The 23,617-nt window shown below is 44.4% G+C and overlaps 1 protein-coding gene across 2 annotated transcripts in view; it reads left to right on the forward strand.

The window, feature by feature from the left end:
* Positions 1–23,617, forward strand: part of FAM167A (family with sequence similarity 167 member A) — a 40,829-nt gene that overhangs the window by 6,446 nt on the left and 10,766 nt on the right. The window contains exons 1-2 of one of the 2 annotated variants that reach the window (XM_075269322.1): positions 851–869; positions 17,292–17,793. In XM_075269322.1, the coding sequence (XP_075125423.1) occupies positions 17,425–17,793 (369 nt within the window). In that variant the 5' untranslated portion in view covers positions 851–869; positions 17,292–17,424. Of the gene's footprint in view, positions 1–850; positions 870–17,291; positions 17,794–23,617 lie in introns of those variants that run through there. The other variant, XM_075269321.1, reaches the window with a different exon arrangement.

The raw sequence follows: 23,617 nt of genomic DNA on the forward strand, positions 1-23,617 counted from the left end.
ATAGGAGATAGATAGATAGATAGATAGATAGGAGATAGATAGATAGATAGATAGATAGATAGAAGATAGATAGATAGATAGATAGATAGATAGATAGATAGATAGGAGATAGATAGATAGATAGATAGATAGATAGGAGATAGATAGATAGATAGATAGATAGATAATAGATAGATAGATAGATAGATAGATAGATAGATAGATAGGAGATAGATAGATAGATAGATAGATAGATAGATAGATAGATAGGGGTTGCTGTAGGGTGGACCACAGAATGATTTTATCTGGTGGGTCTAAGGAATCCCAATTGGGCACTGGATTTGATGTAGTTGACTGCCGTGTTTTTGGATATGGCCAGTAAACAGATCTGTAACCGTGTCCTTAGGTTGGGTACAGAGCCCTGTCTGAGGTGTCCCCTAATAAAAACTATTCAGCACCTCATTCAGTCATTCTATAATGGTATCTGATCCTGGGAAAGCTGGGTGCCATCTCTTGAGCCATCGTTGGATTTGCTACAAGGGTTGTCACTCAGCTTTCCTAGAATCCTTACTGACAGTCTGTATGCACTGATATGTAGGCGAGTTGTGTATACTGCTGGTCAGGACTCTAGTTTCGCTGGAATATAATGATCCCATATACATATATATAGAAGGTAACTTTCCAGTATGGTCACCATTACTAAGACGCCTTCAGCACTAAAGTCATCTCCATAATTAGTACTCGAGACGCTGATCTGCAGTCACTCCGACTGTCACCCAAGTGTCTGCGCTGACTATAGGGGAGTGACTGTAGTCAGAAGGAGGTGTCAGACACTTATAGGATCTCCCCGGCTCCTAGGACTCTGTCAGGAGAGGCTGCAGGCTCAGGCGGTAAGAGATTCCTTCACTCACTGCCCTCTAATACTAGGACAGGCGTGTAGCAGAGCTGAGCTTGTCACACAACTCTACCCTGTACATCAAAGAGGAGACAGCTAGTATATTAACATAAGAGATAACAAACTCAGCTCTGCCACATGTTATATTACTGTGGAGGGGTCCATTGTTTTGCAGTTTTCTAGTTATACAATTTTAATATAGAAAGACTCGGAGAACTTTCCGTCATCTGCAGAGATTGTTCTTATAGATCTTAGATAATAAGTGCTGGATGTCTGTGCAATATGAGGCAGATGGCTTAGTTATATCATCTAAGAAAGATAGAAAGATGATAGATAGATAGATAGGAGATAGATAGATAGATAGGAGATGATAGATAGATAGATAGATAGATAGATAGATAGATAGATAGATAGATAGATAGATAGGAGATAGATAGATAGGAGATGATAGATAGATAGATAGATAGATAGATAGATAGATAGATAGATAGATAGATAGGAGATAGATAGATAGATAGATAGATAGATAGATAGGAGATAGATAGATAGATAGATAGATAGATAGATAGATAGATAGGAGATAGATATGCAAAGGATAGAGGTACATAATATGATAGATTTAGATAGCTAGCAGATAAGATAGATGGATGAATGAATGAATGAATGAATGAATAGGCAGATATATCACTAGATAGATATGAGATAGACATATAGATAATGGAAAGAAAGAAATGACGATTAATAGAAAGAAAATGGATGCATAGATAAGCATGAGATAGATAGATAGATAGATAGATAGATAGATAGATAGATAGATAGATAATGGATGGATTGATAGATAAAATATAATTGGAGAATCTTCTTCTCAGTGTATACATTATATATGCAGGTTTCACATTTGGTCGGCTATAGTTTTGGTTGTCTATACTCTCTAGTCGTTTATACTCTCTGGTCACCCATTCTCTCTGGTTGTCTATACTCTCCAGTTATCTATACGCTCCAATTGTCTATACTCTCCAGTTGTCTATACACTCCGGTTGTCTATACTCTCCAGTTGTCTATACGCTCCGATTGTCTATACTCTCCGATTGTCTATACTCTCCAGTTGTCTATTCTCTCCGGTTGTCTATACTCTCTGGTTGTCTATACTCTGTCTATGCTCTCCAATTGTCTATACTCTCCAGTTGTCTATACTCTCCGGTTGTCTATACTCTCCGGTTGTCTATACTCTCCAGTTGTCTATACTCTCCGGTTGTCTATACTCTCCGGTTGTCTATACTCTGTCTATGTTCTCTGATTGTCTATACTCTCCAGTTGTCTATACTCTCCGGTTGTCTATACTCTCCGGTTGTCTATACTCTCCAGTTGTCTATACTCTCCAGTTGTCTATACTCTCTGGTTGTCTATACTCTGTCCATACCCTCTGGTTGTCTATACTCTCTGGTTGTCTATACTCTGTCTATACTCTCTGGTTGTCTATACTCTCTGGTTGTCTATACTCTCTGGTTGTCTATACTCTGTCTATACTTTCTGGTTGTCTATACTCTGAATATACTCACCAGATGTCTATACTCTCTGGTTGTCTATAGTCTCTGGTTGTCTATACTCTGTCTATACTCTCTGGTTGTCTATACTCTCCGGTTGTCTATACTCTCCGGTTGTCTATACTCTCTGGTTGTCTATACTCTCCGGTTGTCTATACTCTCCAGTTGTCTATTCTCTCCGGTTGTCTATACTCTCCGGTTGTCTATTCTCTCCAGTTGTCTATACTCTCCGGTTGTCTATTCTCTCCGGTTGTCTATACTCTCCTGTTGTCTATACTCTCCAGTTGTCTATTCTCTCCGGTTGTCTATTCTCTCCGGTTGTCTATACTCTCCGGTTGTCTATTCTCTCCGGTTGTCTATACTCTCCGGTTGTCTATACTCTGTCTATTCTCTCCGGTTGTCTATTCTCTCCGGTTGTCTATTCTCTCGGTTGTCTATACTCTCCAGTTGTCTACTCTCTCCGGTTGTCTATACTCTCCAGTTGTCTATTCTCTCCGGTTGTCTATACTCTCCAGTTGTCTATACTCTCCGGTTGTCTATACTCTCCAGTTGTCTATTCTCTCCGGTTGTCTATTCTCTCGGTTGTCTATACTCTCCAGTTGTCTACTCTCTCCGGTTGTCTATACTCTCCAGTTGTCTATTCTCTCCGGTTGTCTATACTCTCCAGTTGTCTATTCTCTCCGGTTGTCTATTCTCTCGGTTGTCTATACTCTCCAGTTGTCTACTCTCTCCGGTTGTCTATACTCTCCAGTTGTCTATTCTCTCCGGTTGTCTATATTCTCCTGTTGTCTATTCTCTCCGGTTGTCTATTCTCTCCGGTTGTCTATACTCTCCGGTTGTCTATTCTCTCCGGTTGTCTATACTCTCCGGTTGTCTATTCTCTCCAGTTGTCTATACTCTCCGGTTGTCTATTCTCTCCGGTTGTCTATTCTCTCCGGTTGTCTATACTCTCCAGTTGTCTACTCTCTCCGGTTGTCTATACTCTCCAGTTGTCTATTCTCTCCGGTTGTCTATACTCTCCAGTTGTCTATACTCTCCTGTTGTCTATACTCTCCAGTTGTCTATTCTCTCTGGTTGTCTATACTCTCCGGTTGTCTATTCTCTCCGGTTGTCTATACTTCCTTCCTCTCTCTCCCATGTTACATGTATATTTGGGTATGTACATGCAGCGAGCGGCTCTTCTGTTTATCTTGGCCTCCTGTATATATTGTATATATGACTTCTATAATGTATTATGATAGGAGGTGGCGGCACCTATATCAGTGTATACACCACAGTCGCCGCAGTCTTTCACCTCCAGGCTCAGTCTTAGGTCTTGCACTTGACATTAGATATGGGGATGTATCTGCAATGGTCATCAAATATTCTAAATGCATCCTGCAGAGTGAGGGGGACGCATAGCACCAACCCCAAATAATAGAAACACGATAGAGGAAGCCATAGGAGACCAGAGGAACCATGTGATATTATCTACAGCCCATCTCCTATTCACTTATAGACATGTGATGTGCACAACTCCCTAAATTCTGAGAAGAGAGAAGGGCCGACATGTGAGGGGCAACCTGGATGAACAGTGGGGTACATGGCACATATGGAGCTCAGAGAGTGCCCTATACTACCTACATAGTGCCACATACTAGCAATACACTGCCATACATGGCTTAGCTACATAGTGTATACTATATTGGCCAGAGTCCCATATTATAGGTGACACATTATATCCATATAGTGCTATTCTGTGTCCAGACACTCAGACCATGCTCACATAGAGGCAAGAAATGGAAACTCAAAGAGCAAAGTGGATGACACTTAGTCTCTATACCGTGCTCATGTACAACCAAAATGTTCCAGTTTCCATTCAGTGCCCATTTATTGCCTATAGAGCCCAATGTCACAGGCCCACCTTCCCCCATTGCTGCTTCTTCAGTCCGCCTTACAAGAGGGTGACGCTGCCCTCTACTGGCAGCAGCCACTATTACTAGCAATGTCTCAGTACATAGGATACCTGGTGAGCTCAGATACAGTGTATCACTATTCCTGTACATTGAGATGATATAAAATATATATATATATATATATATATATATATATATATATATATACTCATGTAATATCACTTGAATGTGATTCTATGGGTCAGTATCGCACATGGAAGGCTGAGATACATATAGTAGACTGCTGGGCTGGGGGTAGTTGCTCATGATAAACCCCCAGTACAAAGTAAAGTTCTATATAGTGCCTGCCTGATACACCTGTCTATAACAGCGCCATAGGGCAAACACACATATAAGGGGGATTTTATCAATTAACTTTTTTTTGCACCTTGCTCGCATGTGTATGGAATGGGGCAGTCCTAGTGCAATAGTCCTAAAGCAATATCCCCTGATGGTGCAAGTCCTAAAGCAAAAGTCCTTGATGGTGCAAGTCCTAGGGCAATAGTCCCTGATGGTGCAAGTGCTAGGGCAATAGTCCCCGATGGTGCAAGTCCTAAGGCAATAGCCCCTGATAGTGCAAGTCCTAAGGCAATAGCCCCTGATAGTGCAAGTCCTAAGGCAATAGCCCCTGATGGTGCAAGTCCTAAGGCAATAGTCCCTCTTGTCCATGCTGTAATCTGGCCCCTTCCCGAAAGGTACAAGTATAGAGTAAAGTTATCCCACCAACTACCCCATGCCTCAGTACCTTGACATTCTGCATATAATATAATAGGATACATATATATCATAGAGGTAGAAATAGGGTGGAACACAGGTTACTACTGGGTGGCAAGACCTTTGACCCTATTCCCCACAAACTTAGCACGATGGAGGGGGAGGGGGGACTATCAAAACTAACCAGTACCCAACAGGGGTCCACTTTATTCTTTCCATGGGTCCCATTCTGTCCTACATACACATCACCCTCGTGAATATCCCCGCAGTTTTTCCGATGGTCTCCCCAGCCCAAAGTATTTCTAATATTTCCCTTAGGAATTCTGGATTTGTTCCCGCTGTCGGGGGGGTCCCTATGGGCCGGGGCAGTATAATAGTTCTCAGCACATTATTTACATGTTAATAGCGGATACCCTACAGTCAGGAGGTATGAAGTGCAGGCCTCGGCGCGAAGCCCTGGGGGGACAATAATAAAGACCCTCATATTGAGAGGCTTTATGAATACATGGAGAATTTCTCTCTGCTCTCGGGGTCTTTGTGTTCAGGGCATTGAGCTCCTGGAGAAGCGACCAGGGTAGAAATTGTGCAAGGAGTTTTCCCAGGCTACCCGAGGAAGATGAGGGAACTCTATGGGGAAGTGGTGGGGACAATGAGGCCTCTGTCCGGGGCTGGATGCTATTAGGATTGTATTATCTGCTGCCTGTTCTTGTTATTAGGCTATTTATGATCCTTATTACTGATACATTTATTATTGTTACATTGTTTATTATGTTTCATTACTTAGGATTACTTATTATACTATTATTAGGTGATATCACCTGAGCTGGAGCCAACACCCGTGCAGGCGCCCACTCAGTTTCTGCGTCTATCAGTACAAATGGATGCGCTCATGGCACTGCTGAGCTGTAAATGCAGATTTCACTCTCACTTTCAGCTCCTTGGACCCCCCGCCTTTTCCTTAAGTGTGCCAGTGCCGGAGTAGGGAAGGGGCGGGGGTCCGAGGGGCTAAGAGCGGTAAGTGAGAAGGAAATCTGCACTGAGAACTCACTCCCTGTGAATCATTGTAAAGAAGGGGTAGAGGGGAAGCATAAGGGGCCATTATATGGGGCATTGTACTGTATGGGGCCAACATATGGGGCATAAGGGGGCCATTATATGGGGCATTGTACTGTATGGGGTCAACATATGGGGCATAAGGGGGCCATTATATGGGGCATTGTACTGTATGGGGCCAACATATGGGGCATAAGGGGGCCATTATATGGAGGCATAAAGAGGCTATAATGCTGTTGATAAGGGGCCATTATACTTTATGGGGACATAAGGAACCATTAATATTTAACTATACGAACACCATTCTAGTCTATGGGGAAAAAATGCTTCGTTTCAGGGGATCCCACCTTTCGACTCAGGAGAGTCACCAAGTCCACTATGACACCCCAGGAAATGATGCCAACACTTCTGGAATGCAACTGGGACAGCAGGGGAAGCATGTTTGGGGGCATCTAACAAGCCCAAGTCACTGTATTACGTCGGGATCCCTGTCAGCTTGCGATATGCGCGAGCTGACTTTTTCCCATAGGAATGCATTGACCAGCGTTGATTGGCCGAATGCCATACAGAGTACAGCATTCGGCCAATCAATGCTGGTTCTGACAGAGGCTCGTCTGTGAGGAAGTGGAGTCTAAGATTGGACCAGAATGGAGACTGCTGTGGACCGATCTTAGACTCCGCCTCCTCTGGCAGAACCAGCGTTGATTGGCCGAATGCTGTACTCTGTATGGCATTTGGCCAATCAACGCTGGTCAATGCATTCCTATGCCGAGATATAGCGGAGATGGCTGTGCGCTCGGCCACACCGGAGATGCAGCCGAGCTGAGCGCACGGCCTGCACTGCTACTCCGGAGATGAAGCAGAGCTGGCCGTGTTCTCAGCTCGACTACTCCGGAGATGCAGCCGAGCTGAGTGCACGGCCAGCACTGCTATACCGGAGATGAAGCAGAGCTGGCCGTGCGCTCAGCTCGTCTACTCCGGAGATGCAGCCGAGCTGAGCACACGGCCAGCACTGTTACATCAGAGATGTAGCAGAGCTGAGTGTGCAGCAGGGTTCAGCACATACTCAGCTCGGCTACATCTGAGATGCAGCAGATCTGAGTGTGCAGCAGGGCTCAGTGCACACTCAGCTCTCCTACATCTCTAATGCAGCAGAGCTGAGTGTGCAGCAGGGTTCAGCGCACACTCAGCTCTGCTACATCTCTAGTGTAGCAGAGCTCAGCGCACGGCCAGCTCTGCTTCATCTCTGGTGTAGCAGAGCTGGCCGTGTGCTGAACTCGATCTCCGGTGTAGCTGAGCTGAGTGCACGGCCAACTCTGCTACATCTCGGCATAGGAATGCATTGACCAGCGTTGATTGGCTGAATGCTATACAGAGTACAGCATTCGGCCAATCAACGCTGGTTCTGCTGGAGGAGGCAGAGTCTAAGATTGGTCCACAGCAGTCTCCATTCTGGTCCGATCTTAGACTCCGCCTCCTCTGGCAGAACCAGCATTGATTGGCCGAATGCTGTACTCTGTATGGCATTCGGCCAATCAACGCTGGTCAATGCATTCCTATGGGAAAAAGTCAGCTCCCGAATATCGCAAGCTGACAGGGATCCCGACCGGATAGAACCCAAAGAGCTGGGTGAGTAACATTCCCCCCTAAATAAAGGTAATCCCTAGCTAACCCTGCCTGTACATCTGTCCCTGTCTCACAGTCACATAGTTCACAGTCTCAAATTAAATGAATGTTAAATCCACCATTCGTATAAATTGGAGGTCACCTGATTTCAGCAGCCAATTACTTTTTCAGATTTTTTTTCGATGCCTGCATTGTCGTAATTCCTGTCCCACCTCCCCTGCACAGTTATTGGTGCAAAAAAAGCGCCAGGGAAGGTGGGAGGGGAATCGAATTTTTAGTTGGTTTGCCTCGTAGTATTCGATTGGAATCGAATACCTCGAATGGCCTGATATTCGATAGAAGAGTGTTCGCTCATCTCTAGTAAATATACGTTTTCCATTCAGCGTTACTAACATCTATAAGGGCTGCCGATTTGCTTTGAAGACTTGGAGATTCTTATTATATCTATCAAACTGCTCACAACAAAGGTGTTTTTGTCCTGGGAATTTTTGGACCTTAAAGAGACAGGCACTAAAATTCAATATCCTGGTAGAAATTTTCTCATTTCCTACTGGGCGTCTCTTGGTTCAGGTTGGTGCTTGTTATGAGGTACCAGGACAGGTTAGTGTATCTTAAGGATCTGTCAATCATCACAATTTTGCGGGATTAAAACCTTTTAATTTCTCCAATTAAAATAACAATTTAATCACCTGAAAGATCAAAGGATTAACATCTGTCTGGAATAATAAATACGTCAGAGAAGACTGGAGGCGGATTCATGTCCTGGCAGGGTAATAACATGACTACTCCAGATAGTATAGGGGCATTGCTTTCACCTGGCACAAGGGTCATGGGCCTAGAGGTGCCTCCATATTCCCCCTCTCCCGATGCACCATGGTATCTCCAAAGTCAACCTATGCCCACGTAATGCGCCATGGAGAATTTACACACAGAGGGTGGCATGGCCCAATATGGGCACATAATCGGGGACCCTTTAGTGGGCCTAAGGTACCAGAGGAACAGAATTCTAACTAGACATATATATATATATATATATATATATATATATATATATATATATATATATTTACAGAGGGTAAGAGCCAGTGGCGTAACTAGGAATGGCGGGGCCCCGTGGCGAACTTTTGACATGGCCACCCCCCCAACCGACACCGAAGACCTCGACCGACCCCCTCCTACGCATTCCTGCGCGTTCTATTATGCCCCATAGTGGCCCCTGCACACAGTATTATCCCCAATAGTGGCCCCTGCACTCAGTATTATCCCCCATAGTGGCCCCTGCACATAGTATTATAGCCCATAGTGGACACCCATAAACAATTATTATACTCTGGGGTCTTTTCAGAACCCAGAGAATAATAATCGGAGACCCAGGGGAAGAAAAACATTTAAAAAATTACTCTTACTTACCTGTCCCCCGGCTCCTACGCTGTCTTCTCCGCTGCCGTCCCTCATCAATGACGTCAGACATCACATGACCTGGGACGCAGGCCGGGTTCATGTGACATCAGAGACGTCAGTCAACTAGGAAGGAGGCCTGGCAGGTTCGTGGAGAGGTAAGTAACAGTGTTTTTTACGTTCCCTTACCTCTCCCGGGCCGCCAATCATTATACTCGGGGTCCGAAAAGACCCCCAAATATAATGATAGCAGCGGTAGTGGCTGTCACTGGGCCCCTAATGTCCCGGGCCCTGGCCACCGCTGCTATGGCAGTAGTTATGCCACTGGTAAGACCCATTCTTTATAGCTGGTGGGTCGAGTCCACAGATGAGCCTGGGCCTCCCATGGGCCTGGGCCCTTGACAATTTTCGGGTGACATCCTCGATAGGGCCACCAAACTTGCACATTTCCCAACTTTTCTAGAATGTCCAGGATGCTCCCAAAAAAACCAAACAGTTGACCTCCTGGATGCGCAAATCATGTCCAAAAAACGGTTGAGACCAGCACACGTTGTGCCCATGGTTCACGAAACGGGGAATGGCCTTGCCCAAAGGGGCTTGGTGAGGTTTAGAAGGTGGCGTGGCCACACTATTCGGAAATGTTGGTGCATTGGTGGCCCTGTGTAGAGCAAAGAGATCCTTTGCCCAACCAAAGGGTTAGGTTTTAGGGTCCGTGTATGAATGCAGTGACTGTACCCATTACAGCTATGGGCCTGCTATGGGCCAGCTATGGACCAGCTATGGGCCAGCTATGGACCTGGATACCCCTCGAGAAAGGGCTATTGTACTGGATGATGGCAATAGACTGGTCTACGACTTCAGAGGCTGGCGTCATAAGGCAAAGCATTGGTACTTCAAAGGGTATAGGACCAGAATCGTGATGCAAGGTCATGCCACTTAAAGGGGGTCAAAACTCAGGGGCCGGTATCATGAGGCAAGGCCATGCCAAATAAAGAGCGTATGTAGGGGTAAAGTATGGAGCCTCAATGGTCTGGAGTAGATCCATTTTTCTTAATCTATTGATAAACTAGTGTTGCGTGAACGGGTTATGGAGAACGGGGATGAATTCCCCCTTAAAGGGATTGTCCAGTCCCAATATTGATTTCCAATGCTTAGGATAGGTCTTCGATATTAGAAGGGGAATGAGGTCAGACATCGGACACCTTCACCAATTGTTCACAGTATCCACCAACATCATAACAGGCATTGGATGGAGCCAGAAGCAGGTCCATATCTGTTCCTGGGAAAGCTGGGTGACAATCCACTGGGCCGTCAGGTCTGTCTCATAACTTTCTCAGGCTCCGACTTACACGAGACTTTCCAAGCCTAAAGTGGCCAATAACAGAGGACAATAGACTGCAGTCACCTACACAATAGATTTTTTCGCCGCCCCACCAGACAGGTGCAGATTGATTCATGGAGTAACAATGCGTCTGCTAAACGAGTTTCTCCGTATTCCGCGTAATTGCGAACCGCCAGGAAGAATGTTTCATTATGTCCCTTTACTGCACTTGTTTCCATGGAAGCCGCACACTAGTTTTCTTATTCATGACCATTACACGCCCAAAGGGGACTGAAGAGGTAAAACATAGCGCACGGCACAGTACACACACTGACTATGGCCTATTGATCGGGGGCGGACGTCATGGAGGCTTCACACCTCCAGCAAATATCCCGGCTTTGATGATATGACGAACCAATATTTGGTCTTGGACAAACGGCTTCATCGCTGGGTAAACAGGAAGATCTGATGACTCTAGATTGCTGTGTCTTGTAGTACCTCTTCTGTACTATACGGAGCCCAACTACCATATAGTCATTGTATCGGGGCCAGGCTTCATGACAACACCCTAAAGTTCCCAATATGAACTCCTAGAGGAATAAAGGAATGGAGAAGCGCAATAAATAACTCCAAGAAACTCACCGTGTACCAGTCATTGCAAAGAGACTACACCATGGCCACCTACCTGGAGAGAATACCCCACCCCAAACACAGACAGACCCTGAACCGGTACAGACTGAGCGCCCACAACCTAGAGATAGAGACGGGGCGATACAGGCAGACGTACAAGCCACGGGAGAACAGACTGTGCCAGCACTGTGACCAGGGGGCCCTGGAAGATAAGGTCCATTTCCTGCTACACTGCACCAAATACTCAGCTGTGAGGGCCGACTACTACCAAAGACTCTCTGCCCACATCCCAGACTTCATATCTGCAGACGAGAAGAGGAAACTCTACATCCTACTGGGAGAAGAAGAGGCCACTGTGGAGATCGCTGCCCAATACGTGTCCAGCTGCCCCACCCCACCTCCCCATATAGCGGTCACCAACTAAGAGGAAGTTGAGACTCCATGGACTGTTATACCCCAAATCAGCCACCCCCCCACCCCCTTACCCCATACTCTCCTCCTCGACTCCAACCCCCCCCCCCCCCCACTTTACTAGCTTTGGCAATGCCAAATATCCATTCGGACGTGCCAATAAAGCTTATTTGATTTGATTTAAAGGGTTGTTGGGATATACATATTTGATCAAGGAGGAAAGTGTTAAAAAAAAGCTTTTCCCACAATGATTGGCCAGTAGCCAAGCATTGTGGGAAATAACCTCCGACCTCGATCCCGTGGGAAAAAATCGGAATCCGATCCCAATCACTCAACCCATTATTTTCAGCTCTGATACACTTCCACTGTCAGAAGGGCGAGCCTTACTGTCAGGGGCAGGGGTGTTCCTCACAGCCCAGTGAAGATGTGAGGCCATTGTTTCTGAAAGTGGAGGGGTAGTGGTGCCGAAACTAACGATACCAATATCTCTGGCTCCCGGGTGAATAGTGGCAAAGCTGACGGTGCGCTGAATTCGGGGAACATCCTGTTTCCTTTCCTTAGGCCATGCCTCAATGGTCAAATGAAGCGAGGACTTCTTCAGGAAGAAGACCCCAGTAGCAAAACTGCCATCTTTCTAGCAGTATATAATACCACCCATCTCCAAGAACATAAAGGTCCTCTATAAGTATACGCACATCCCTTAAGGAGTATCCATTAATGGAGATATTCGAATACTCAGCAAACTGGAGGAACCTTGCCCTCTAAGACCTTTTATGCATCATCTTATACATAGCTCTTCATATTCTTCAAGGACTCCTCCAGGTGTGGAAGAATAACATGGTATCGGGCACCTTGGTGGGGTCTTAACTCCTGTCCATTATGAGATCCATCATGGCCAATCTTGGGTCGAGTTGGGTGAGTTGGGATCCCCACGCATACATCAGACAAACAGCCAAGCCTACCGAAATCACATCTAATGTGTATGGGGTCCTTTAGTTCCTGATGTCAGCACAATCCAGTAGAAGTCTTCCTCCATCTTCCCACCACATTTCCATACACGATCCGGGCCCCACACCTTACAACATGACAATATTTTGGGGTGTGTATCCTAAGATTGACAATAGTAATTTCCTTGTCATCCGCATGAATCGCTCCACAAAGTATCTCCCGTGTGAATGGTGCTCGTACCTAATGGGCTGTTTGTATCTATGTCACGTTTCAAAGGAATCCTGATACTCCCACGTCTCTTCCCCGCATTGTGCGCACAGGATTCCCACACGCTGTGAAGCATCGAGTCCAGACAGGATGACTTCTACCGAGCGGGGATCTGATAATGGACTGAGATTTCCATTTTGTACTAAAATATAAAAGACAGTCCGGGGTCTTCACTCCAGGTTCTCTCTTAGGACGTCGTAACCTGATCGCACAGACATGGCTTTTAGCTTGGGACAAATAAGACATCGCAACGTGCTCTTATTACTGCAGATGTCTATCGTGTTAACCCTTCACAATCGAGGGCAGAACTGGAAGAGTTGCAGTTGTTCCCGGGCCAAGTAGAGGAGGAGAACCCATTAGTGGTACCATTGGCTGCAACATAATATTTGGCAATGACAAAGGTTAATTTTTTGAGACGCCCTGTTGTTTGTAGGGACAAGTCTATAAGAAGAGGATGCGTTCCGAGCTTAGGTTTGCACTGTATAGAACTATGGTTATTTGGTACTGGTCATGTAGTATAGTGTATTGTATGGTAATAATTAGGGTTGAGCGATCAGGATCGGAAAAGATCGGATTCCAATCGGCGATTGAACAAATTTCACGATCGCGATCGGAATTCCGATCTCATGTTAGCTCACATAATGCTTGGCTACTGGGCAATCATTGTGGGAAAAGCTAACATTAGGGTTGAGCGATCGGGATCGAAAAAGATCGGATTCCGATCGGCGATCGAGCAAATTTCACAATCGTGATCGGAATTCCGATCCCGATCTTTTTAGGCGGGATCAAGGTCTCACATTAGTTCCCAGGGCCAGCTACAGGTTTTTATGGGCCCTTGGGCAACAGAGCTTCAGTGGGCCCCCTTGTAAAGGAGGCGGGGGAGTCGAGACACTGTGCGTCGCAGATGAAGCGAGTGACGTCACGCAGGAGTGTGGCGTCACCAACGCCATACCTCCCAATTTTTAAAGAGTAGAAAGTGGGGCAAAATGTGCAGCGCGCCGCGGCAAATTTAGCCCCACTCACTTTTATGTTGACTCCGCCCATTCTTATTCATTTTTCATGTGCTCCCACACAGTATAAACCTCCTACAGTCACCCGTAAATTATATGCCCCCCTCCATCTCTCCCCCAGTTTCATATACACCCTTCATCTGCCCACAGTTTCATGTCCCCTGTCTCTGCCCCAGTGTCATGCTGTTCCACCCCCCCATCTGCCCCAGTGTCATGCTGTTCCACCCCCCCCATCTGCCCCAGTGTCATGCCGTTCTCCCCCTCCCCTTCATCTGCCCACAGTTTCATGTCCCCCGTCTCTGCCCCAGTGTCATGCTGTTCCACCCCCCCCATCTGCCCCAGTGTCATGCCGTTCCCCCCCCCTCCCCTTCATTTGCCCCCCAGTTTCATTGGGCCCCCTCCATCTCTGTCCCCAGTTTCATGCCGTTCTCTCCCCACGCCCTTCATCTTCCCCAGTGTCATGCCGTTCCCCCCCTCCCGTTCATTTGCCCCCCAGTTTCATGGGCCCCCTTCATTATGTTCCATTTTAATATATAATAATAATACATTTTATTTATATAGCGCCAACATATTCCGCAGCACTGTTTTTTAATATTTTAATATTTAATTTTAATATTTAATACAAAACATACACTTACACTCACCTTCCATCGCTCCCCCGACGCTCCTCTCTCCGCTCTCTCACTCCATTCACATAGTTGTAGGCGCGATGACGTCACACGAAAGCTGGGCCGCAGCGTTAAAGCAGGAGCTGAGCTCTCAAGATCTGCTCAACCCCAGTCATAATGTAGTGTACTGTATGGTTAGTGATGTTTCTAAAAAACTAGAAAAATGGAGGAATCTGGATAATGGAAGAGGAGAAAGAAAGTGGTTAAAGGGATGTGAGGGCCTATTGAAGGAGGAACATCGAAACATAAGACGGAGTACACTAGAAAGTTGTTTTACCTACATAATATTGGAACCCCCTAATATCCACAGAGCACGTGTACCCCTTGTAGAGGCCTGTAATACTAATCCATGGTGGGTCATGCCGCCGCTCCATGTGCCTCCTATTTGTTACAAAGGATTCTTCAGTATTATAAAAAAAACCTCCGCTGCCCAGGAGGCGATGCTTTGCTGACAGTCGCTGTCCTATTTCTGGCCGGGTTATCATGACCAGCACAGCAAAGTATTTTTGCCTAGGAGGGACACGGTGTGCTGGAGCTGCAGTCTGCTATACAATTTGCATCTCAACTAATGCAGTGCCCCATAAAGGTATATACATATATATATATATATATATATATATATATATATATTGTATATATTAGTAATGATGAGGAAACCATGACAGCAGCTGATGCAAGGACACAAGAGCCCACAGAAGAGCGACCAGCTATCACTATGACAGGTCCTATTATCTCAGAACTCCTACGGGGTGGATGCCTCAGCACCAGGACTGGTGTATAGGGACGGCACACCCTAGGACCTAGGGGGCATCTTCCCTCTGCATACTATGAAAAGCGTTGGGGAAGGGTTATGTACCTAAGGTTGGTCCTTCTGTCCTAGTTCTGTCCACACATACCTACTCTATTGTAACCATATCTATTATATTCAGTTTTCACCATTGCGAGGTCTGCTTGCTGTTAGTCCCCTGTCCAGTTTCCCTGGAGTTTAAACCCTGGGGTGGACATCAGTGATAGTGTGAACCTAGACTTAGAATTCTTGGAAAGAAATATGCAAATAAGTCCTCCTTGGTGGAAAAAGAGAACTTTCTCTAGCGCCACCTTTTAGAAGTTATTTCCCTATAGACCAATGCTTGGTTTTCTTAAACCCGAGCAGCATAATCTGGGAATAAAGCCAAGTCAAAATACCTCCATCCAAACAGAAAGAAGGACTCTGAACGCCTCAAGGTGGTGACGTCTCCCTATGAGACATAGCACCTCTTCTGACCCACGTCCTTGACCTCTCAACCAGCCAACCAACTTTCTGGTGAGAGGCAATCACATTGAAACAGCTGTCTGTGGTTGGGTTCATCTTCCTAATCTGGCTTCATGTTATTCTTAAATTATGTTACTAGATTTCAAGAAAACCAGGCATTGATCTAAAAGGGGCAAACCTCCAATAGGTGGTGCTAGAGCAAGTTCTTCATAATGGTGATGTAACTAACCCCTGGTGGTCTTTGTCTACTTCTGGATGGTCTAATTCTCAAGTTAGGACTGGCTGATCAGTAGTTTTCTTTCCTTGTAGCTATGTAAGCTTACACTATATAAACAACACTGGGTAAACAATGGCGTATTTCACACATATATATATATATACACAGCGTAACAGGACTTCAACCTCTCCTATGTTTTCCCACAAGTATAATTTTCCATTCTGGTTACATAAAGTCAAAAGCATAAACATCGCCTACTGGTAATGGAGTCCTAAGGGCTGGAGGTTACAGGTGAGGTTTGTTTTACGCTATTACATATAATACGATTAGGTTGTTGTTATTTAAAGGGTTTTACCACACGAGATACTTAGGGAATATCCAAGTGTTGGACAGGTATGTCCCATCTATTGGAAGGACCCAACAATTACTATAGACTTCAGGAGTCATTTAGGTCTGTATTCATTCTCAGCCAGGCTAGCAGCCTAGATATGAGTGTGGGGTTGGGGGATCAGGGAGCCGCCATGTTCCCAAGATGATGGTTGTCACCTATTAACCCTTATTGTATACCCTGGCATTAGCTCTCTGGTCCAGTGGGCTATACGTTATCGAGACCTACAGTGGGGATTCTTTACATTGCTGGCACAAACATTTACCCCCTTAATCTACGAAAGGCAATTTTGGGGGCTCGAAGGGATAAGACCGCTTTCTTGCACCTTGATTTGCATTTGGAGACAGGTGTCTACATAGGATAATATAGTTGTACTGAGATGACTCCTTAATGGTATTTGTGACTTCTTCTGGATTTATTAAATTGATTAACATGACCTCATGTAATGTATAGAGTTACCCTACGAAACTCACATCAACAACTTTGGTCTGAAAGAGTAACTTGACACCGAATGGGTGGGCTCTTCTGAGCTGTGCTGTCTGCTTTGACCAATCAGCTTCCTCCTTCCCCCTATCACACAACTAAATAGACTGCAGCATCATCCCCCTCCTCCCCCTCACTTCTCCAGTGCTCTGTGTCTTCAATAGATATATATTACATTATGACCCTATTGTGCTACTGTGGGTATCACCTGAAGATTATGAGATTAAAGAGGTATTCCAATGCCCCTTTTTTTAACCCCTGCAGAGACATAAACTAACAATATCTGCAGGCTCACCTCTCTCTTTGGTTGGGGACAGTCTCTGTTCTTGTCCCTGGTGTTCTTGACTTTTGGCTGTGACATTACATAGGCCAGCTTTTTATCTGCACCATCAGTCATAATATATTAACTATATCTGTGTCATTCAAGTAATAAGTTTTGCAAAACCAGAAATTCTTGATGCCTTGTTTTTCAATGAACTCGTAATGATCAGTCCTCTTATTTGCTTAGCGAGTCATGTTTTTATGACATCCATTGCCACTTGATTATTTTCAGATGCGTCAGAAAAGAGGATGAACCAGTACAGTCCATGAGAGCCAGATAGGAAGTCTCTGCGGGATCGACTGGAGGCACGATGTGGACTGTATGACCGCTTGGACCAAAATCAGTCTCTGTCTGTCTCATCGTCATGTCATTACCAAAGATAAAAATTGAGGAACCGGAAGATGAAGCTGAAGGTACCTCAGTCCCCCAAACAGATGACCATCTACGAAACTTGAAGGCCTTGACGGAGAAGTTGAGGTTAGAGACTAGGAGACCATCTTATTTAGAATGGAGGGCAAGACTGGAGGATCAACCCTGGAAGAGTCCAAATCCTCCTCCTGTGGAGCAAGAGGTGGAGGAACGAAAAGAGACTGGAGCAGCAGTTTGCTCTACTCTAGAGATGAAACAGGTTCAGAAGGACACCTCTGTCCCAAAGGAGAGCGTATTTACATCAGGGAAGATCCATGGCTTCGAAAGCATCGATGAGGCTCTAAATTGGCTAAGGAAGGAGCTGGTAAGTTGCCTTCTGGTCTCAGGTTACTTATGACTGCCATAAAAATTCTGCTGCACGTGCAACATTTGATTCCGTCTCTGAAGTAGAAAGCAGACGCATTAGCTATAAGAGGATTATTGTGTAGACAATGGTGTAATCCACCACTTACACCCATGTGAATAATCCATAACATTGATCGTACCGCGAATGTTACTGTACGCAGGTAGCAGGTACTCTATTGACCTTCTTCAGGCATTCAGTGGATCATAGTTCATGCAGCTACTTCTCTGTATTTTAATGGAACCAAACACAATTTTTTTTTTAATTTCTGGTCAATTGTGGTCAACCATATCCTCCATACATAATGATGTTTTTGAGACTTCTAAAATATCTGGGAAATTCCATTCCCGTGTGCCCTAAACCTGGACATATAGCTGGTTACGTTGAAATCCAACATGGTCAATATTTCTTTACCTAGACATCAGCCTATGAAACCTCTGTCCATATTAAAGTGGAATTCCCAAGAACATTTGGATTTATATACAATTAAAATTTAGACAATTTTACAAATTTAATGAATCAAAAAATGTGCACAATTTTCTCTAAATATCTTAGTAGTGACAGTCTTCTGTCTTGACCACTTGCCAATGGATATGACCTTGAGTATAGGGACTTTCTATGGTCTGGGACTTGTTAGAAACCCGGCCAAGATTTCATTAAAGGGAACTTGTGCACCAGAATAGTGGTTAGTTAAATACACCCAATGTGTTTTCTAACCGTTGTCATTCTGTGAATGTATTCGTCCCTATCGCACTTCCAAGGTCATCAGTTTTCTTATTGATGGAGACTGGCACATGTGCAGAATAACAATCTTTGTGCCATGAATAAAACCCTCGCATAATGTGTCAATCATCTGTTATCTATGATTGGTCCCACATTTCTACTGCAAATAAGTGCCTGGCCATCTACTATGTGGATGAACAGTTCCACCTGGGTATAATGGTAGAGCAGCTAGACACTCAAATCTGTAACATCCATATGCCAGGAGGGCACTAGACATCAACGAGGAAGTGGAAACAGATTGTTAGACACTACAAGGAGGTACATGATAGGAAATGGAGGGTTAGCATGAATATTTTTTTACACCTCCCCTGGGCCTCCACCTATTATAATCTGGGGTCTGAAGAGCCACCAGCAGGGGTGTAACTATTGGGGTAGCAGCGGTAGTGGTTGCCGCAGGACCCAGCGACAGCCTCTACCGCTCACTATGGGGCATAATACTGTGTGCAGGGGTCACTGTGGGGCATAATAGTATGTGCAGGGACCACTATGGGGTGTAATATTGTGTGCAGGATCCACAATGGGAGATAATACTGTGTGCAGGGGCCAATATGGGGTGTAATATTGTGTGCAGGATCCACAATGGGAGATAATACTGTGTGCAGGGCCAATATGGGGTGTAATAGTGTGTGCAGGATCCACAATGGGACATAATAGTGTGTGCAGGGGCCACTATGGGGCATAATACTGTGTGCTGGGATCTTTCGGTCGAGGTCTTCAGTGTCATGGGGGGGGGGGGGCATGTCAAAAGTTCGCCATGGGGCCCCGCCATTCCTATTTATGCCATTGGACACCAGGATATAATAATGTCATATTCACTCTAACATAACTTTGCCCCTGCTTGTCTTAGAGAGATAGAAATTAGATAGACAGGTTCCTAGGAGCACTAAGAGTATTCTGCACTATGTTTTATAGATAGGTTCCTAGGAGCCCTAAGAGTATTCTACACTATGTTTTATAGATAGGTTCCTAGGAGCCCTGACAGTGTTATACACCATGTTTTATAGATAGGTTCCTATGAGCCCTAAGAGTATTCTACACTATGTTTTATAGATAGGTTCCTAGGAGCCCTAAGAGTATTCTACACTATGTTTTATAGATAGGTTCCGAGGAGCCCTGACAGTGTTATACACCATGTTTTATAGATAGGTTCCTATGAGCCCTAAGAGTATTCTACACTATGTTTTATAGATAGGTTCCTAGGAGCCCTGACAGTGTTATACACCATGTTTTATAGATAGGTTCCTATGAGCCCTAAGAGTATTCTACACTATGTTTTATAGATAGGTTCCTAGGAGCCCTGACAGTGTTCTACACTATGTTTTATAGATAGGTTCCTAGGAGCCCTAAGAGTATTCTACACTATGTTTTATAGATAGGTTCCTAGGAGCCCTAAGAGTATTCTACACTATGTTTTATAGATAGGTTCCTAGGAGCCCTGACAGTATTCTACACCATGTTTTATAGATAGGTTCCTATGAGCCCTAAGAGTATTCTACACTATGTTTTATAGATAGGTTCCTAGGAACCCTGACAGTATTCTACACTATGTGTTATAGATAGGTTCCTAGGAGCCCTGACAGTATTCTACACTATGTTTTATAGATAGGTTCCTAGGAGCCCTGACAGTGTTCTACACTATGTTTTATAGATAGGTTCCTAGGAGCCCTAAGAGTATTCTACACTATGTTTTATAGATAGGTTCCTAGGAGCCCTGACAGTGTTCTACACTATGTTTTATAGATAGGTTCCTAGGCGTCCTGACAGTATTCTACACTATGTTTTATAGATAGGTTCCCAGGAACCCTGACAGTATTCTACACTATGTGTTATAGATAGGTTCCTAGGAGCCCTGACAGTATTCTACACTATGTTTTATAGATAGGTTCCTAGGAGCCCTGACAGTGTTCTACACTATGTTTTATAGATAGGTTCCTAGGAGCCCTAAGAGTATTCTACTCTATGTTTTAAGCCAATTTAAGGTGTGCTTTGTCCCAAATTTGACCCGAAACAAATCTTGGCCCCCAAACCACCTGTCCCCAAAGCTAAAATCATCTTTAGATGTTTGCCTATCTCTACTACTAACCCTTTTGTTTCTGGAAGCATTCTTACACTGAACCATTTTTCCACACGGCCTAAAACTTTTGCAGTACGCCGCAATGGCTTATCTTCCTCTCTACAGTGAAATAATAAGAATGCAAATTTAGCTGAACCAAGCATATGAGGAGAAGAGGGAGGGTCATTCATTCATCTATCAAGCACTTATATGTACACACACTGTATACAGAGAGGTGTTTGTAAGTGTTCTTGTGTGTCAAGACATGTAATCGTACTTGTGCTACATAATAAGATTCATTATCATATATCATGATGACAATGGGTGGATCATTACATGGTTACACTTGTTTTACATTATTATCCATGCAAATCTTGAGCTGTTCCTGTTTCCATTTCCTACTTTAGTCTATTTCTGCATTTCAAGGCTAGCAGTAAATCTGTACAAGGCTGTAAGCTTTCCATATAGGTTTAAATAGATTAGTAAATTAGATATTTAAAGGGGGTAGATTAAATTAAAAATACATCTAAACTAAGTCAGGAGGATTCCTAGGGCCACTACAGTAACTAACAGTGATTGGGCAGAGTGTTCCTTGAGTTCCTGCTCGTAAAGAGAAGTGTGCAGCCATACAGTACGGCTGCACAGTCCTCTCTGTCTCCTCCTTGCATTTATCTCTATGATCATAGCCCCACATCCAGTCCTGCCCACATCAACTTTGGCTCCATTCATTCCCAAGCATAACGCAGTATAATGGCCCCTTAGTTGCCTCGAAATGGTATCATGCCACTTGTTAAAATTCCCCTCTCCCTATTCCCCCACAATCTCCTCCATTCCCTGCTGCCAGTGGCTTAGGAGTATTAGGAACCTATCTATAAAACATAGTGTAGAGTACTCTTAGGGCTCCTTGGAACCTATCTATAAAACATAGTGTAGAATACTGTCAGGGCTCCTAGGAACCTATCTATAAAACATAGTGTATAATACTGTCAGGGCTCCTAGGAACCTATCTATAAAACATAGTGTAGAATACTGTCAGGGCTCCTAGGAACCTATCTATAACACATAGTGTAGAATACTCTTAGGGCTCCTAGGGACCTATCTATAAAACATAGTGTAGAATACTCTTAGGGCTCCTGGGAACCTATCTATAAAACATAGTGTAGAATACTGTCAGGGTTCCTAGGAACCTATCTATAAAACATAGTGTAGAATACTCTTAGGGCTCCTGGAACCTATCTATAAAACATAGTGTAGGACACTGTCAGGGCTCCTAGGAACCTATCTATAAAACATAGTGTAGAATACTGTCAGGGCTCCTAGGAACCTATCTATAAAACATAGTGTAGAATACTGTCAGGGCTCCTAGGAACCTATCTATAAGACATAGTGTAGGACACTGTCAGGACTCCTAGGAACCTATCTATAAAACATAGTGTAGAATACTCTCAGGACTCCTAGGAACCTAATAGTGACATCATTATGTCACCTTTATCTGCTTCCCAGCTGTCGGCAGGAGAGACAGCGGCTGAATGGTGAAGCATGGAGCATACGGCTACTGGCGTCACTATTGTCCGAGTCGGCAAGACAGCGCATAATGCTGAAGCTGGAACGGTTGTGATGTATGATGCAGCATTAACTCTTTCAATGTCCCTCAAAAACTATATAGACCACCAGTTACACTGTTCATTTCCCAAGTCCACCAAGGCTACTCAAATTAACTCCAGCTCCATAAATGTAGATGAGCTGTAATACCTCACATGACCTGTGGATAAGTGTGGCACTGTTTATTTTTCTTTAAATGAAAGCAGTTCAATCTCAGACACCAGGGTCCTCCAACTATTGCACCCCCTATCCATACACCATAGGGTGAGAGACACATCTCATGGATATATACAGTATAGTAAGAAAAATAATCTTAGTTTCACCAACTAATTTTCATCCCGTTATGAATTATGTATTCTGTTCTCTCTGATCTCCTGTTCCTGCTGTTAAATGCTCTAAATGTTCTAAGGTGGTATTAATAATGCAAACGAGGAAGAACTAACCGAGGTGCCCATTAACGTAATTAAGAACCTTTCTATTGGGTCATTGAAGGTCAAAGGGTAAATAGCTAAATGCTCGCAGTATCAATTATATAGAGCGTGACACGACAGTGGTCGAGTATTGGGATAACAGCCATAATTGTATTTCATTACTCTTCTATAGCACCCCCAGAGGGGAAACTGAAAATTACACGGTGTCCATAGTAATGCAATGATATGTCAGGTCCTCCAGACACAGAGGTGCTAAATGAGAGATTACCTTCTATTAAAGGGATTTTGAGATGAACATAACCATATGTAAATCTGTAGACAACTGAAAATCAAACATTTTTGTAGATATAAATGATTTTTAAAAATTTTAGGATTTTAAAGATTTTCTCTAACCATCTTAGTGGTGACCGTCTATTGCCTTCATAGGTCGACAATGGAAATGACCAGAGATGGGATTTGTTTCATTTAAGGTTCGGACGCTTTGACCCAAAGATTTGTTTTGGGTTGAATAGATGAAATTATCATATTTTATGGCTTCTGCAGTCCACCAGAATAAGAGGCACAGGGAAGGGGTTAAAAACTAACTATTCTGGGCATCTTGATGGTATCCTTTGCACCCTCCTAGTCCTCTTCCTGCCTCCTGTGTGACGTCATGTGCTCCAGGGTCACTCCTGAGGCCTGTGTTTGGACCTTAGTGGTCAGATGGGGAAGGTGGTGCCAATGTCATGAAACAACATAAGCATCATGATGTCGGGATATCCCATTTAACGGACCACATCGTTGACCCCAGAGGACATGACATCATCAAGGAGGCTGGAGATGCACCACCTATGTTTGGGGTTTGGTCAAACCTGAAAATTTTGGAGAGTCCGGGAAAAGTCTGGTTCTAGATATGACCATAAATGTAGGAACATTC

Source organism: Leptodactylus fuscus, chromosome 3, assembly GCF_031893055.1.
Source record: "Leptodactylus fuscus isolate aLepFus1 chromosome 3, aLepFus1.hap2, whole genome shotgun sequence".
In the NCBI taxonomy this organism is placed as follows: Eukaryota; Metazoa; Chordata; class Amphibia; order Anura; family Leptodactylidae; genus Leptodactylus; species Leptodactylus fuscus.